General features: G+C 38.3%; 1 protein-coding gene and 2 pseudogenes across 1 annotated transcript; 1 reads left to right on the top strand and 2 right to left on the bottom strand.

Moving 5' to 3' along the window:
* Nucleotides 1-8828: 8828 nt before the first annotated feature.
* LOC120129309 lies at nt 8829-11846 on the bottom strand (annotated as a pseudogene).
* A 13-nt stretch (nt 11847-11859) lies between these two features.
* LOC120129365 (transcription factor GTE7-like) lies at nt 11860-13079 on the top strand. The gene is made up of 3 exons (XM_039146884.1): nt 11860-12123; nt 12232-12436; nt 12545-13079. The coding sequence occupies exons 1-3, from the start codon at nt 11890-11892 to the stop codon at nt 12601-12603; spliced, it is 498 nt and encodes a 165-aa protein (XP_039002815.1). The 5' UTR covers nt 11860-11889; the 3' UTR covers nt 12604-13079.
* Nucleotides 13080-13312: 233 nt separating this feature from the next.
* On the bottom strand, nt 13313-16408 carry LOC120129363 (annotated as a pseudogene).
* Between the last annotated feature and the right edge of the window lie 1957 nt (nt 16409-18365).

Raw genomic sequence — 18365 nt, 5'->3', positions numbered from 1 at the left:
AACTTCTGCATCATGATCCCAGAGAAAAGAGACAGGACATTGATACCACCATGGAACATGTCTCTATACAGATCATTGTGTATGGTTTTTAGGAAACCTAGAAGCATTTCCACCTCATCAGATCCAAGTGGAGCAACTTTATTCCTTCAAACCCATACTAGATTCCATTTTCAGCACTCATCAAGAACATACTTCTGGACACTCGAATGTGACTCATTGTCATAAGCTTCAAGAGCCTTACAGATCCTTTCTGTCAATTTGGCACTTCATGTACATGTTTATAAACAGTTCAACTTTGTTCTTGGATCCCAGGAAGGCCATCATTTCTTTGTCAATGGAAAAGCATCAGCACATGGAGGAAGCAAAATAAGAGAAAATCTGTTCTTAATTGGCAGAATTATGAATATTTTTCAGTGTAGTAGCATGAAAATGCTACGAATCTACAAATTCTGGCTTTACATCGAATAAGTATTGTGATATCTCAGTCCAAACATTAACTGGAACAAATACCATGTGCTCATAGCATCTTATGGAAGTGTTCTTTGAGTTATCTGATCTGGTTTGGTAAAATCAATCATTGAATTTGGAAGAGTAATGTGCTCATAGCATCTTCTGGAAGTGTTCTTTGAGTTATCTGATCTGGTTTGGTAAAATCAATCATTGAATTTGGAAGAATAATGTGCTCATAGCATCTTCTGGAAGTGTTCTTTGAGTTATCTGATCTGGTTTGGTAAAATCAATCATTGAATTTGGAAGAATAATGTGCTCATAGCATCTTCTGGAAGTGTTCTTTGAGTTATCTGATCTGGTTTGGTAAAATCAATCATTGAATTTGGAAGAGGAATGTGCTCATTGCATCTTCTGGAAGTGTTCTTTGAGTTATCTGATCTGGTTTGGTATGAACAACAGAACCAGTTATTGAATTTGGAAGAGGAATGTGCTAATAGCATCTTCTGGAAGTGTTCTTTGAGTTCTCTGATTTGGTTTGATATAAAACCCAGAACCAATATTTGGAATTAAAAAATGAATTGCATGATCATCTTCATTAAGAAGTTTCTTTTAAAGCTTCTTTTGCTTATTCCTTTCCCAAAAATCATAGCCCAAGTTTCGCATTTTCTTGTAATTGGGATCATTGCATAATGGCTTCCCATCTTTTACCGGAAGAAATGTGTCAGTAACCTTAGCCATTTGAGCAGCACATATAAAATTTGTCAATTTTGCAATTGATGAATCTGGACCACATCTCTCCATGGCTATTGAAGCTTCAGCCTCTGAGAATCCCATTTTTGTCAAGTATAACAGTTTATTCTCCTCATCAGAATCAGAATTCAAGATTTCTCGGTATTAAAAGAACTATCGATATCTGTGAAATCATCTTGAAAGATCACTTCATAATCAGATGAGTTGTTATCAGAATCAGAATTCAAGATTTCTCGGTATTAAAAGAACTATCGATATCTGTGAAATCATCTTGAAAGATCACTTCATAATCAGATGAGTTGTTATCAGAATTAACATGTTGCATGAATGCAAGCTTTTCAAGAGCCTATACTATTGAGTTTTATTCTCAAGAGGTTTTGTGACATTATATCTACATCTACATTTGTCAAAGATGATAGATTCTCTGATTTGAAGAAGAAAGATTTATTGGGTTTCTACAACTGAAGAAATATTCAGTTCATAAATCTGAAATCAAATAACTTAACAATCATGCATCATATTTAGGTGTTTGCAAAAATAGGTGCATTTTCATTCATTTTCATCCATGTTGAATTTTTTACAGGAATTTCAAAGATTTTAGCAAAGATTTAAATCCATCATTCAATGGATCAACAGTGTCAGTTAGAGTTCATAATGAGAAGAACTCATCTGAAGAGAAGAAGAAGTTCATAATAAGAAGAACTTGTTCAACTTTTGCTCAAATCCATCACTTGATGGATTAGCTTTGCCAGAGAAAGTTCATAATAAGAAGAACTCATCTGAAGAAGGAAGAATAAATTCATAATGAGAAGAATTTGTTCAACCTTTTGCTCAAATCCATCACTTGATGGATTAGCTTTGCCAGAGAAAGTTCATAATGAGAAGAACTCATCTGAAGAAGGAAGAAGAAATTCATAATGAGAAGAATTTGTTCAACCTTTTGCTCAAATCCATCATTTGATGGATCAACTTTTCCAGGTAGAGTTCATAATGAGAAGAACTCATTACTTGAAGGAGGAAGAAGAAATTCATAATGAGAAGAATTTGTTCAACCTTATGCTCAAATCCATCACTTGATGGATCAGCTTTTCCAGTTAGAGTTCATAATGAGAAAATTCATCTGAAGAAGGAAGAAAAAGTTCATAATGAGAAGAACTTGTTTAACCTTTTGTTCAAATTCATCACTTGATGGATCAACATTTCCAGAGAAAGTTCATAATAAGAAGAACTTATTTGAAGAGGAAGAAGAAGTTCACAATGAGAAGAGCTTGTTCAACCTTTTGCATAATTCTATCACAGAAGCAGATAGATTAGCATAAACCTTTCCAGAGAAAGTTCATAATAAGAAAAACTCATCTGAAAAAGAAAGAAGAAGTTCAAAATAAGAAGAACTTATTCAACCTTTTGAATGACTCTATCACAGAAGGAAATAGGTCAACATCATCCCCAGTGGAAAAGTTCGTAATGAGAAGAGCTAATCCCAAAGAAGAATTATTTCAACATTCCCATCATAATCAAGGGAAGCCAAATGAAAAAAATTATTGTCTTTTTCGTCTTTGCTCTATTCTTGTTAACACAAGGATGAGCAAAGAGGGGCAGCTGTAGACATCAATTTTTTTTTATTTTATTTTAAAATTTATTATTATTATTATTATTATTATTATTAATATATATTATTTATTAATATTACAAAACCCAAATTGAGGCCCAATTACAAACTTGGTAGCCCATATCCAGAAGCCCAATGGAAACCCTAAACCAGATTAGGGTTTCCCTATTCTCCCAACCGCCTCAGCTTGCCACCGTTGGATCTGGCAAGATCCAACGGTCCAGAAATACCCAACAAGGAAACCCTAGGGTATCATAACCCTAGGGACACGTCCCAGCTGCCAGTGCCACGCCACGGCGCCACCGCCTCGTTGAAGAATCCAGAAGCTTTGCTGCTTCAACACCCGCCGCCCACGTCGCAAGCTCTAGGGGTGAGTCACCACATAGCTCGGTGACTCACCGAACTCCACCTTTCGGACCGGTCCGAGACAGACGCCGGTGATGGCTATAAAGCCATCACCCAACTTGCAAAGAAAAAGGGACCCCCAGCAAAAAACAGAGAAAAAAAAAGGGAAAGAAGAGAAGCTTACCGAGGAAGCCACGACCGCCGGACCTCACCAAAACCTTCGAAAATCGAAGGTATATTTCTTAGATTTGCTCCGATCGGGAGCCGTTTAAAAGGAAAGACCATCGGAACCGTCATTAGGACGGTCCAATCTATGTTTTAGTATAAAAAAAATTTTATTCCGGCCACCGAAGGCGGTGGCCGGCGGCGGAAGAACGCCGGCAAGCGGCAGCCGGCCGGATAGCTTCTCTCTGTTTTAGAGAGAAGTGAGAGAATTTTCTCTCTCTCAGAGAAGAGAGAGAGAGGGAAGAAATGAGAAATGAAGCTGGCCCTTCGGGCCAGCCGATTTTGGCTTTAAATAGCCCTTCCCGAACGACGTTGTTTCGGGGAGGGCTATTTGTGTAATTAAATAATAGTTAAATCCTTTTTGCAGTCAGCCTAATTTGTAAACTTTACATTTTAGTCACTAAATCAATTTATAATCCTTTTAATTCGGTTCTTTAATGTTAATTTTATTTATTTTAGTCCTTTATATTAAAATAATATATTTAGGGTAATAACAGATTTAGTCCTATAATTTTAATAATTAATATTTTAATCTGAATAGTATGTTTTAATTTATTTTATTCTAATATCCGAATTTTATATAATTTTATTTTAGTCACTAAATTAATAAATAAGAAAATAGCATGTTTAATCCCTATAATTTTGATTAATTATGAATTAGGTATTTAATTTTAATTTTACTATAATTTAGTCACTAATTTTAAATCTTTTCATTTATTTTACTGCTTTTAAAATATATAGTTCTAATTGTATTTTTATGGTTTTAATTTTACTTGTTTATATATTTAAATATTTTTATTATTATTATGTAGTCATAAATATATATATAATATATATATATATATATATATATATATAATAAATTATTTTAACATTTATTTGTCAATATCGAAGAAAAGGGCAGTCTTAATACAACTGGATGTCCTATTCTGGTATTTTAAAATTAAATATTATAAAAAATTATTATTTAATTTTATTCAAATTAATATTTATTAATATCAAAAAAAGAGTTGTCTTAAGGCACCTAGAAGTCCTTTTCCGATATTTTTAAATATTTTTTTTATAATTTTGAAATAATAGGATTATAAATTAAATATATATTAAATTTTTAAATTTGTAATAATAGAGACAATTTATAATTAAAAAGTACCAATTTTGGGCGTTGTAGGGGTGCTAATCCTTCCCTAAACGTAACCGACCACGAATCCCTTTTTATTATTAAAAAGAACGAATTTTTGGTTATAAACGCAGATCAGTTCATTTTTTAATTGATGTTTTCTTAAAACTCTTTTAAAAAATAATTTTTAGGTATTCGACCTACCTGACCCAAAAGGCCGATGGTGATTCCCAAATTATTTTCAAAAACCATTTATTCACATCAATTTTCCCGCCAAATAAATATTTCGTACTCGGACGAAAACAGGTTACGACACACGTGATTGGTCCTGAAAAGTGAGGAGAGAAGAGGTTTCAAATGAAGGGTTACTTACCTTTTGGTGATTAAAACCCTTGGTGAAGAGTTGTGTCTTTAAATTCCAATCATCACCAATTTTCGTAGGAACCTCTTCATTTTCTAGCCTTGAACCATCGTGTTTCTCTATGAAGAAGTTTGGTGTCATGTTTCGTTCCTCTTCATTCTTTATTGGGGTTTTGTCTTTGCGCCATGCTTGTACACTCTTTTGCATATGCAACTGATCTTGTTGCACCTCTTTTGGCGTCAAAGGCATCAAGGTTACCTTGCGACCATCATGCTTAAAAATGTATTGATTGTGATAACAATCATGAATGGCCCTTTTGTCATACTACCATGGTCTTCCAAGTAAGATGTGGCTAGCATGCATAGGGACAATGTCACAAAGTACCTCATCCTTGTACCTACCAACTGAAAAAGGAATTAGAACATGTTTGGTAACGTTTAACTCACCTCCTTCATTGAGACATTGAAGTTTATATGGAGTGGGATGCTTTGATGTTGCCAATTCAAGTTTTTCAACCATAAGAGTGCTGGCGACGTTTGTGCAACTTCCTCCATCGATGATCATTGTGCAAACCTTGTCCTTGACATGGCATCTTGTATGGAAAATATTGTTTCTTTGAATATCCTCTTGGGATGTTTGTGATTGTAGGCATCTTTTCGAAACAAGCATTTCACCATGATCTGCATTTTCTTTAGTTTCTTCGTCTTGCTTTGTTTCAGGTTCCTCATCAAAAATAGGCTCGTCAGAATCTGATACAATATCTCCATTGTCAAGTATCATCATGGCATTTCAATTGGGAAATTGACTAGCAACATGTCTTTTCCCAAAATATTTGAAACATTTGATGTCTTTGGATCTCTCAAAAGTACTGGTTTGCTTTTTTTTACCCTTACTAGATTCACCCACTTGTTTAGTCTTGGTAACTTCTATATGATCCTTTGTTTGTGCTGGAATTGGTTTCCTGAAGGTAATAGGCTCTTGTTTCCATTTGGTGGCCGAACTTGGACTGCTCTTAGTGTAGGATTTCCTTTTGAGTTGTCTTTCAATTTTCATGGCCACATGTACCATCTCTTCAATCTCTACATAATGCTGAAGTTCAACAAGGTTAGCAATATCAGAATTTAGGCTAGATAAAAACCTTGCCATGGTTGTTTCTCTGTCTTCATCAATATTGGCTCGGATCATGGCTATCTCCATTTCTTTGAAATAATCTTCAACGCTCTTGCTTCCTTGTTTCAGATTTTGTAATTTATGGTAAAGATCTCGGTGATAATGAGTAGGAACGAACATTTTTCTCATAATGGCCTTCTTTCTTCCTACGTATTGATGGGACGTTCACCATTTCGTCTTCTGGAACTCACTAATTGGTCCCACCAAACTAACACATAATCCACGAATTCCATAGCAGCAAGCCTGACATTCTTTTTCTCCGTATAATTTTGGCATTAAAAAATGTGTTCAATCTTGATTACCAAATCAAGATAGGCTTCAGGATCAGTTCGTCCTTGAAATGGAGGAATGGTCACTTTGATATTGCTGAAGTTGTCATTCTGATTTCGATAAGCATCTCTTCGTGCTACTGATGTTACTTCAGCCTCCTCTTCTTCAAATTCTTCTTTCATTCTAGGACGATTTACTCTTCGATTGCCTAAAGATGCCTCAAATTGGTCTATACGATCATACGAAGGCTCCAATTCTAATTTTAGCAATCTGGCCATTTCATGCATGATTGCTTGAGTTTGTAAATTAGGGGCATCTCTTTCAGGGGTTCGTCCTGGACTTCGAGACATGGTTAGTGAAATAAGAAAAAGAGTAAGATGTGTAAAAGACATTACCAAAATGTACTCTCACAAAGCCTCGCAAGTCACTCCAAGGAAACTTGAATGTCACTCAATCCGCTCGTGTTTGCAACTCTAGGACTTAATGGCTTTTATTTGTCCTCTTCTTATCTCACACACTCTCTAGCCTTTTTCTTCTCGATTCTCTTGTCTCAAGTTCTAGAGAACTTTACTCAAGACTATATCAAGTAAATTTTACTTGTTTGGCGTCGGTTGCAAAAAGGTTAGTAGGAAGGGAAAACAAATATAATGAAAGGGTGGCTTAGAAATAGAAAGAAAAGAACAAAAGGGGGTTACTTACACAAGTCACTTTAAAAGCTTCTATCACCACAATCAATTTAAACGACTTACTTTACTTGCTTGATAATGAGAATTGTTGATGAGTGATTCAACTTCTTTCTCTTCTTTTCTTTGCTTTTCTTCTTTTTGAGTGCTGGATTTTTCTTTCTTTTGAGTGTTTCACTTTGTTTTCTGATTTTTCTTGATTTCTTTGACTTTGCACTTCTTTTTGTATTTTTCTTTTTGTTGTTGTTGCACGTTGCTTTCTTCCACCAATAGCTCTGATACCACTTGATGTAAGACACTTATATCTTAACAAATTGATTGTGGATCTAGGAAGGAAAAAACAACCTGTACAAGTGAATGACTCAAAAAGAGATGGTTAAGGGTGGTAAACGTATGAGTGAATAGGTGGGCTGTTTAAATGAGATATGGAAGCGAAAGATGATTGAAATGACTATGGGTTATGGCTATGAAACAAAGGGATGGTAGTGAGGATAATATCTTGAAGAAGTCTCAAAGAAGAACCAGTGCTATAGAGAGCAAAGACCCAGACTTTATATTGCTTCTTCAAGGGGTGGTGTTAAGGACTTTGACTCACTAGTTATAAGAACTAGGAACCAGAAGTATCAAGGTGAAAAGAAAAGGGGGTTAACGCCACAAGTATAAAATAATACTTGATAAGTCGATAAAAGTCACAAGGACTTAAGGAAGAGAATGATCTCACTTATATTAATCAAAATGGTCTGATTACAAATGAAATATGCTTTCCTATTTATAGGAAATGGAGAGACATGGCCGAATGGTTACAAGGGGATTCAGACAGCCTTGTGCCTTCCTATAGTGACATAATTAATTACAAAATAGAGATGATGTTTCAGTTTAAATGAAGGGTGATAACCTTTGGCCGAATAGCTCTAGTGTCCCTTCATGTTGGCGCCAAATTTGATGGGAGATGATGCATGGCCGAATAGAGAGAAGGCTCTTCATCTTGGCGCCTAAATAAGTCCATATGCAAGGCACATGGGGGCTGGTCATATGGCATGCACATGGGTGTTCTAGGGAACCTTGTGGTACAACCTTGTGCATTGAATGATGGTTGGTCATGTGCTCCATCATGGGCGTGCATGTGTCTCCTTCCAAGCTAGCTTGAGTGTGGAGCTTAACTAGCAAGCATTGGCTGTTTATGAACAAGCTTCTTAGCCGAATCCTTGTGAGCTTCATAACAACACGTTCAGCTATATTCAGCTACCATTGACATCATTTTTGACAACTCAGCTCCAAATAGTTCAACTAGATGAGTTTAGCTATTTTTAGCTCCTCCAGCTGAATTGAGCTTTCCTTAGTGTTCCATGAGCTGCCTTTTACTTTGTGAGCTGTTTGTGAGCTGCATAAGACGTCCAAATCATCCACCAAGCTACCTCATCGTGCATCACACTCCAATGTACCTATATGTGCAAGGAAACAAGGTAAGTCCATGGTATGGAGCTGTTATGAGCTAAATACCTTGCTGTCATGTAAGAATATGGTAATGTGAGCTTTGATTGAAGGTCATGAGCTAAATATATCATCTCATAATATGTGTAAGATAATGCATGAAGCTTAAGAACTAATATGAATGCATATGAACTAATAAAATGAATTATAATGATGTTGCCTTGATGTATATAAGGTAAACATGTTTAATATGATAAAAATATCCTAATATGCTTAAATATCAATGTGCATGTTGTGTTCATACTAAGTTATTCTTTAACTTCATAACAAGAATACTTATCATGAATTGTATTATAAAAGGTAGTATATAACTAATATATAGTAATTTCAATATAAAGGTGTTAAAGAGTACTCCATTTATTGATGAAAATGTGCTTGCCATACAAGCCATATCATGGGGCATGGAGCTTTGAAACCGAGTATGTCGATAACCTGCGTTATCGACGGGCGGGCGAAATAGCCTGGATGAGCACAAGCCAGCCCGACTAAGAGCAACCGTTCCATTTGTTCCATGTCGTAATTGCCATACAAGCGTTGGTCTGCAACATCTACAAGACTCTCTTTCCCATACAGTTCCCAAACCCATTCCACCAGTTTTGTCCTGCTTTTCTTGCTACGCCTTTCGTGTGCAGCAATGGCCTTCTTCCCAGAGGCTATCTCTAAGATGACGATACCAAAGCTGTATATGTCGGATTCCTTGACGGCTCTGTGTGTGTCGAGACACTCGGGGGCGATATAACCGTCAGTTCCGAGCATAAATTTAGTTGTTCGAGACCCTTGTCCATGTTCAACAAGCCTAGCCAGCCCAAAGTCACCGAGCTTGGCGTTGAAACTCAAATCCAACAGAACATTACTTGACTTGATGTCTCGATGCAGCACGCACTGGTCACATTCTTCCTGCAGATACAACAACGCCGAGGCCAATCCCATAGCGATTTTGTACCTTTTATCCCATGTCAACAAGCATGGCTCTCTGTGTAGATGGTAATCGAGGCTCTTATTGGGAAGGAACTCGTACACGATGAGGAATTCGTTATTGTCATGGCACCAACCAATGAGTTGGGCCAAATTTCTGTGTCGCAACCATGCTAATAATTTTAACTTCCGATACGTACTCTTTCACACCTTGTCGAGAATCCGGGGTAATTCTTTTGACAGCAACATTGCAATTCATATCCATCAAGAAGCCTAAATAAACCTTCCCGAAACCGCCCTCCCGAGCAAACCTTCGTCGGAAAAATTACCGGTTGCAAGTCTTAGTTTCTTGTAGGAAAACTGCCTAGGTGCGGTCACCATTTCCATTTCTACATTGACAGAAATGGCCCCATCTTCCCTGCTGATGTACTTCCTTCTCCTGCAGAAAAACCAAACCGAACCGAGACCTGGGATCAAAGCAGAAATGGCACCAGCAATGGCTAGAACTACCCATAGCCATGACCTGCTCTTCCTTCTTGGGATTTTTGCCGCTGCAGGTGCTTCTGTTGGAGGAGGATTGGTAAGGGCCTGGAAACTTGTAAGCTTGAGCTGAAATTCCAGGAATAAATAGAGTGCATCTCGTTCGAATCTTCTCCGGTGGCCGCGGCGGATCCTGAGAAGCCAAAAGTGACCCATTCGGTTAAATATAGGCTAAGATCCAGTGTTGTGGAGAGAGTAAGTGAATATGAGCAGTAGAATCATCAGCATCAAGTAAATGAACACTCAGGTTCTTCGTACTAAAGTTGTAGCTGATGAAAGCATAAACCTGTCCCCCATCTTCAACGTCATTCCACCGCCACTGGACGGCCTTGAGGGAAGTTGTGACATTGTTGATATCAATACCGACGTGATCTGAGATCCCGGACGTATCAAACTCCACCGCAACAAAACTAGAGCCGTTGATGCCTGACTCCGGGTAGCAACTTTGAAGTCCCAAGCAACCGCCTCCGGAGTCGGGGGGGATTTTGAGCCATTGGGAGCGAGGAAAAACGTGAGCCCGTCACCAGACATGCCGCCTTGGGAGGAGGAATCGATGGAGAATGAGAAATGAGTGGTGAAATATGCAAGTGTGAGATACCAAGATGAGTTGTCCCAAAGGTGCATTGGTTTGTAATAAGTGGCTCGACCAACACCGTCAACGTCTCCATTTGAACCGGTGAGTTGGATCGCGTTGTCCAATACGTATGCATCGGATTCATAAACCATCTCCGGCATAGTTGGGATGATAAAAATGATAAAGCCTTAAGCCGTTACAACAACAACAACAACAAAAACAATGCTTCTATGAGTTTTCTCATTTTTCAAGAAGAAAAAGTTGCTACAGAATTTTTTTTTTCTTGGATAAAATGTATGTATTATATCTAAAGAAAACCAATACAATCACCTATCAAAACTAGATACTCGAGAACAAACTCCCCAAGCACTACACACTTGGAGAACCTGCCTATCTTTACAAATACTATTAATCTTTACCTGTACAATCTCGGCAGTAAAACAAAGAATACCATTTCTAGACAATTGTAGATTCTGAAAAAACCCCTATTACGTTCCTCCCAAACAAAATATAAGAATGCAGTCCAAGCAAGTTTAAAGATCATGGCACAAAACGACTTACCTCTTGCATTCGCACATGTCCATTCTACCTTCCGATCCCAACCCAAAAAAGGGCTGAATATCCCACACCTGCCAAGTATCACACTCCAAACATCCATCGAGAAGGAACAACCAAAAAATAGGTGGTGTGAGATTCACTCTCCTCCCCACACATCACTCACTCTCTCCGGACCAAAACCCCCATGCGTACCAAGCGATCATGCATCGGCAACATGTAGCCATCCACACTATGATTGCGTGCCTCAGAACATGCAGCGGGAACCACACAAGTCTTTTCCAAGCAACCTTCTGCCCCCACGTTCTCATTTCCTCCCAAATCTCACGAGCTCGAGTAACTCCTTGGAACCTCACCAAACCAAAGACCCGAACTACCTCCTCCCTCAAAGCAAAGATCCTCCTCAAGCTCCAACTCACCATCCCTTTCGACACAAAACTCCATAAATTAACGTCCTTGACGATATACGTACGAACCCAAGCAACCCACAATGACCCCTCATCCTCAAACAGCTTCCTCAGCAATTGAACCAGGCACACCTTATTCCAACCCACTAAATTCAACAACCCCAACCCGCCTTCAGATTTAGGAGTGCAAACCTGACTCCATCCTACTCTCGCCCCCGAACCAGCCACATCACTACCCTTCCAAAAATACCTCATACAAAGCTGGTTAACTCGCTCCACCACCACCTTCGGCAACACAAGTTGCCTTCGCCAAAAATTGTAAATACCATATAGGACTGAACGAATCAGCTGCAATATGCCCGCAAAGCTAAGTTTCCGAAGCATAGGTTGCCGCAAGAGAAGATGGCAAGAGAAGCATAGGTTGGGAATGGGATTGCAGAGCTTGCCGCAAGAGAAGATGGATAACGTGGTTCAGATTATAAGGAAGAGGAATGGGCATTTGAGCCAGGATGGGGATGAGATTGAACTTGATATCGAGGCAATGGATACTGAAACACTGTGGGAGTTGGATCGATTCGTCACTAATTACAAGAAGATGGCCAGCAAGATAAGGCGGCAAGCATTGTTGGCGAACAATGTGGTATCTAATGGCACCGATAGGGTAAACACATATTTGATTGCTTGATGAATGGTTGATAATTTGTTTACTTCATTGCATTAATGTTTGGATATTATGTTTTGTCTGACCGAAAAATGGTGGAAAATACAGGGGGAGATAACTATGAAGAAAATTGAAGCTCCAGTGGAGATGAAGAAACCCAAGAAAGCGGATGCTGGCGAGGAAGATGTAGATATTGGGGATGAAATGCTAATGAGTAGTTTCCCACCCGTCGAGATTGAGAAGGACAACGATCGTGCTAGTAGCAGTTCTAGTGACCCCAGCAGCTCGAGCAGTGGTTCATCATCTTCAAGTGGTATTACTCAACCCTCTTTCGAATATCAGAATGATGGTTTCTGAAAAAAATAACAAGCCAAAAGAACTGCGGGAAGAAATTCTTATCTTGATAGGTTATCATTTGCAGATTCGGATTCTGGGTCTTCTTCAGGAAGTGATTACGATGCAGATGACAGACAGTCTTAAAAGCTCGGATTGAAGGATTGGTTATTCATTTCCGAACCTTGTGAGGTGTGGTTTTGGGGAAATCCGGTGCTTGAGATGGGGTTGGAACCCTGGTACTCAATTTTTTCTCCGAGGCATCTACCATCCTATCTTTTGTTTATTGGTTGGTGGCATGCAAGCGTGGTATATGGAAACAGACTGGAATACCGGCGTCAGCCTCTTTGGGGTCATACGCTGAGAGGCGGCAACAGCCTTGGCTTGTGAACATTACATATATTGGAGCAACCACCTAATAAAGCAAAAGTGTGATTCCAATGCATGCGCTCGGTTCCGGGTTAACCATTGCCGTGTCTAGAGAAGGTTAGCATCTCTTGTCATCTGCCTTTGCTTAAGAGACGACGTTGATGAAAACTGACTGCCAGTATGGGATTTGGAAGCCCTATTCGAAGTGATGATTCAGATATATATGTTATATGCAGAACTTAGTTTTTGTTGTATATGCAAGTTTCTTATAATGTACGTATGGGAAGACACGTTTGAAAACAAGATGGAATCATTTCCCCCAAGTATTGGGTGGCACTACCGTTTATTATCAGTGATATTTTATGTAGTATAAAACAAACAAAAAAGGGGTGGAGAATCTACAGTGCTGGAATTAGCCAGAAATGATGTTGTGGGGACCCAGTTGCTGGAACCACGAAGCTTCAACCCAACACACTTCAAACTCATATCCACGATTCACTTGCAGATATATATTTGTTTAATGAATAAACTCGGAAAAAGCAGTGAACCTCATTATTCTAGCCTACATTCAACCTTTTTGTTCATTTAGATACAAAACTGCTTTTATCGTTCGAAGAATAAGGGGAAACAACTAAGCGAATCATTGCCTAATCACTCACTTTTTCACCTCCCTGCCTCTTGCGCCTGCTCACCACCCTGAGCACCTCCGGAAGAACCACCTTGGGCACCACAAGAACCACCAGACATGTGTTCCCTGATCTTTGAGACTGCCTTGTTTGCTGCATCGATTTTGGCTTTAATATCCTCCACATTCTCTCTCCTTCCATTGCCTTACTCAAATTGGCGACAGCATCCTCTATTGCTTTTCCAACTTCACTAGGAACTTTGTCTCTGTACTCGTTCAAGCTTTCTCCACACTATAGATGGTAGTGTCTGCATTGTTTTTGATATCGATCAAAGCTTTTCTTTGTTGGTCCTTCTGAGCATGCAACTCGGCAGAGACGACCGGATGGTAATCTGCTGTTCTTTCCCGGTGGCCTTATCCTTGGCAGAGACGGTCACAATACCATTGGCATCAATGTCAAAAGTCACTTCAATATGTGGCATGCCACTAGGAGCAGGTGGAATGCCGACCAAGTCGAACTCACCCAACATCTTATTGTTGGCAGCCATTTAACGCTCACCTTGAAGTACCTTAATGCTTACTTGAGTCTGGTTATCAGCTGCAGTGGAGAACACCTGAAAAAAAGGAACCCCATCAAATACGGAAAAAAAAGGATAACATTTGTAAACAATAAATCAGGAAGCAATTAGACTGTAGTTGCATAAAAAACAGCAAACTACTTATCATGTCTCAACGACTAATACATATAAAATGTCTAAGAAAAATGCAAACAATTGCACAGAAGGCAAACCTGACTTCTCTTGGTGGGAATGGTTGTGTTCCGGTTGATTAGCCTTGTGAATATACCGCCAAGTGTCTTGATACCAAATGAAAGAGTGACATCAAGCAGAAACAACTCTTTAACATCACCTCGATGTATGCCACCCTGAATCGCAGCTCCCATAGCAACTGCTCAGGATTGACACCTTTGCTCGGACTCCTCCCAAAGATGCCTGACAACTTCTTGAACTTTTGAAACACGAGTCATCCCTCCAACAGAACCTCATCAAACAATTCTTACATGGAGCCTTGGTCCTCTCAATCAAGTGATTTACCAAAGACTCTAACTTTGATCTGGTCAATGTGATATTCAAGTGTTTTGCCCCGGATGCATCAGCTGTTATAAATGGCTGGTTGATTTCAGTCTGTGATGCAGATGAGAGTTCAATTTTAGTCTTCTCAGCCGCTTCCTGAAGCCTCTGGAGAGTAAGTATATCCCTTGAAAGATCAATTCCCTCGGTTTTCTTGAATTCGCTCACCAAGAAATCCAGCAAGGTATTGTCGAAGTCTTCACCTCCCAAGAAAGTATAACCATTTGTTGCTTTGACCTGGATAAGAGATATATTAATATAATTAGCCTAAGCATACTGAAAACAAACCCTCTTAGAATAGAAAAATATGTGTACCTCAAAGACACCATTAGAGATCTCCAAAATTGAAATATCAAATGTTCCACCACAAAGATCGACGATTGCAATGAGACCCTCCTTGTTGTTCATTCCATATGAAAGGGCAGCTGCTGTAGGCTCGTTGATTATTCTCTGAACATCAAGGCCTGCAATTCTACCAGCATCCTTAGTTGCGCTTGTCTCTGAGCATCATTGAATTAAGCTGGAACAGTGATAACAGCATTAGAAACACTCTTTCCCAGGTAAGCCTCGGCAGTTTCCTTCATCTTGGTCAAAATAAATGCCCCAACTTGACTAGGAGAATATTGCTGCCCATTTGCTTCGACCCAGGCATCTCCATTGGGAGCCTTCACAATCTTGAAAGGAACCATTCCCATTTCTTTTGCTGTCTGGGGATCATCATATCATCTACCAATCAGACGCTTGGTACCAAATAGTGTATTAGTTGGATTGGTCACTGCCTAACGTTTTGCAGGGGTGCCAACATGTAACTCTCCCTTTTGGTTGAAGGCAACAACAGACGGTGTGGTCCTTGCACCTTCAGAGTTCTTAATATCCTTGGGATTCTGAATACAATAACAGACTCAATCAGATATAATCACAGAATGACTTCACTGTCCAAAGCTAACAACGAAATCATTAAGCCTATCAGTCACACTAGTTTAATTCTTACCTTCCCCTCCATGACAGCAACACAAGAGTTGGTTGTCCTCAAATCAATACCAAATGACATCATTACCAACATGTTTTGAACTGCTTCAAAGGAATAACAAGAAAGTTACATTGAGCAAATAACAAATTTACTACAAATAAACAATAATGAGAATATATCAAATCAACCTTACCTGAAAGCTCTCGAAAAACATCTCCAATTAATTCCTACTGAGGACTTGCCATTGCTAGTAAGCTGCACAACAACAAATTAAGCATAGGCATCATCTCATTGCATTTCATTCAGATGGGAATCCTATTCTTGTACTGAACAAACTAACTGCAATAATCATTCACAAAATAGCTGAATCTCACACATAATCGTCTTTGACTCTAGTTGGAGAACAAAGCTCACGTTATAAGAGACAATCCAGAAATCAAAACATGTCCACTTAAAACTACTGGGAAAAAATGGTTGTTTTTAGTATCCTTCATATCATATCATAAGATACAACAACTAAAAATATCAGGCTAAATTCCCTATTCCCTCAACTTTACCGAAAGCCAAACAGAATATATAACACCAGGTAATACAGATGAATCAAACAAATCACCTAAACCGAACATGAAAAGTTCCAAAGCGAACAGAAAAGGATTAGAAACTTACGCATCAATAAACGGAGAGAGGCGCAGAGACGGCATCACGGCGTCGAAATGAACGGAGCAAAGCTGCCGTAGCCATGGCTATAACTAACCGAGAGCCGGGGAGGATCTATTCTAAGTTCTTCGTGAAGCTGATATTGAAATGCGAGGAGAAAGACGTTTCTAGGGTTTAGGGTTTTGTATCGAAAAGATTTTAAGAAATATGCCGTATTTTAAGATTTTTTTCCTGGTAAGATATGGAATGTTCTAGACTAACACCACAGCATTCATTTCAAATTTTCTTAAACTACATTATTAATTACTTAATTATAAAAATTGTAATTTAATTATTTTATCTTTTAATTTTATCTATTAAGTTATTTAATTATGGATAAAGTACATCAATGAGGCAATGTTTTGTTAAGTTATATAACTATTAAAAAGTTATAAAATGATCTCTTAATTATAAGATAATATTTTGTTAAGTCTTCAATTATTAAAAATTATAAGATAGTCACTCAATTATTCATATATTTCAAACTTACAAATTTTTATTAAAAAATTAACGATAATTTAAGTCGAATGTTTACTCGCTCATTAGCGGGTAGTAAATGTGTAAATTTATTGTTAGTTGTCATAGTCGTAATCATAGGTAACTTCTATTTTTTTCTTAGCTCTATTACTACGGTAAGTTAAGAGTCTTCCTAATATATATTAAGTTAATTTTATATTTATTGTATTAATTTTTAAGCAATTATATTATGTAGATATTTGGTTTTAAAATATGTTTTGGAAAATACTTTCCTTTGTTCATCTATTTTCAGTAAATTCTTTTAATTATCTTGGATCAAACAAAGAGAATTTACATCACATAACTATGATAATATTTTAAAATAAAATTATTTTTGTTTAATAATAAAAAAAATCCATGGTTCAAGGGAAGGGAGGGGCCGAGATGAGAAGATATATCAATAAAAGTTTAACTTCAAATGCGTAATGTTGAAATTTGCATAATAAGTATTCCCATTGCATTGCAAACATTAACTTGAGCATCTTGTGATCGCAGATTAGTTGCCATTTGACAAATTTACCGATGATCGGTTCATTAACTTTTTGTTTGATAGGTTTAGCTTTGTTCCCTCCTATGTGTGCGCAATCCGCACCATCAGCTAACAGTTTTGATGTAAGGCACTTGTATCTTAACAAATTGATTGTGGATCTAGGAAGGAAGCAAACAACCTACACAAGTGAATGGCTCAAAAAGAGATGGTTAAGGGTGATATAAACGTATGGGTGAATAGGTGGGCTGTTTAAATGAGAGATGGAAGCGGAAGATGATTGAAATGACTATGGGTTATGGCTATGAAACAAAGGGATGGTAGTGAGGATAATATCTTGAAGAAGTCTCAAAGAAGAACCAGTGCTATAGAGAGCAACGACCCAGACTTTATATTGGTTCTTCAAGGGGTGGTGTTAAGGACTTTGACCCACTAGTTATAAGAACTAGGAACCAGAAGTATCAAGGTGAAAAGAAAAGGGGTTGACGCCACAAGTATAAAATAATACTTGATAAGTCGATAAAAGTCACCAGGACTTAAGGAAGAGAATAATCTCACTTATATTAATCAAAATGGTCTGATTACAAATGAAATATGCTTTCCTTTTTTATAGGAAATGGAGAGGCATGACCGAATGGTTACAAGGGGATTCGGCCAGCCTTGTGCCTTCCTATAGTGACATAATTAATTACAAAATAGAGATGATGTTTCAGTTTAAATGGAGGGTGATAACCCTTGGCCGAATAGCTCTAGTGTCCCTTCATGTTGGCGCCAAATTTGATGGGAGATGATGCATGGCCGAATAGAGAGAAGGCTCTTCATCTTGGCGCCTAAATGAGTCCACATGCAAGGCACATGGGGGCTGGTCATATGGCATGCACATGGTGTTCTAGGGAACCTTGTGGTACAGCCTTGTGCATTGAATGATGGTTGGTCATGTGCTCCATCATGGGCGTACATGTGTCTCCTTCCAAGCTAGCTTGAGTGTGGAGCTTAACTAGCAAGCATGGGCTGTTTGTGAACAAGCTTCTTAGCCGAATCCTTGTGAGCTTCATAACAACACGTTCATCTATATTCAGCTACCATTGACATCATTTTTGACAACTCAGCTCCAAA

Source organism: Hibiscus syriacus, unplaced genomic scaffold, assembly GCF_006381635.1.
Source record: "Hibiscus syriacus cultivar Baekdansim isolate YM2019G1 unplaced genomic scaffold, ASM638163v2 tig00110485_pilon, whole genome shotgun sequence".
Taxonomy (NCBI): domain Eukaryota; kingdom Viridiplantae; phylum Streptophyta; class Magnoliopsida; order Malvales; family Malvaceae; genus Hibiscus; species Hibiscus syriacus.
The sequence above is the reverse complement of the archived record's forward strand: the minus strand, read 5'-3'. Positions and strand labels throughout refer to the sequence as shown.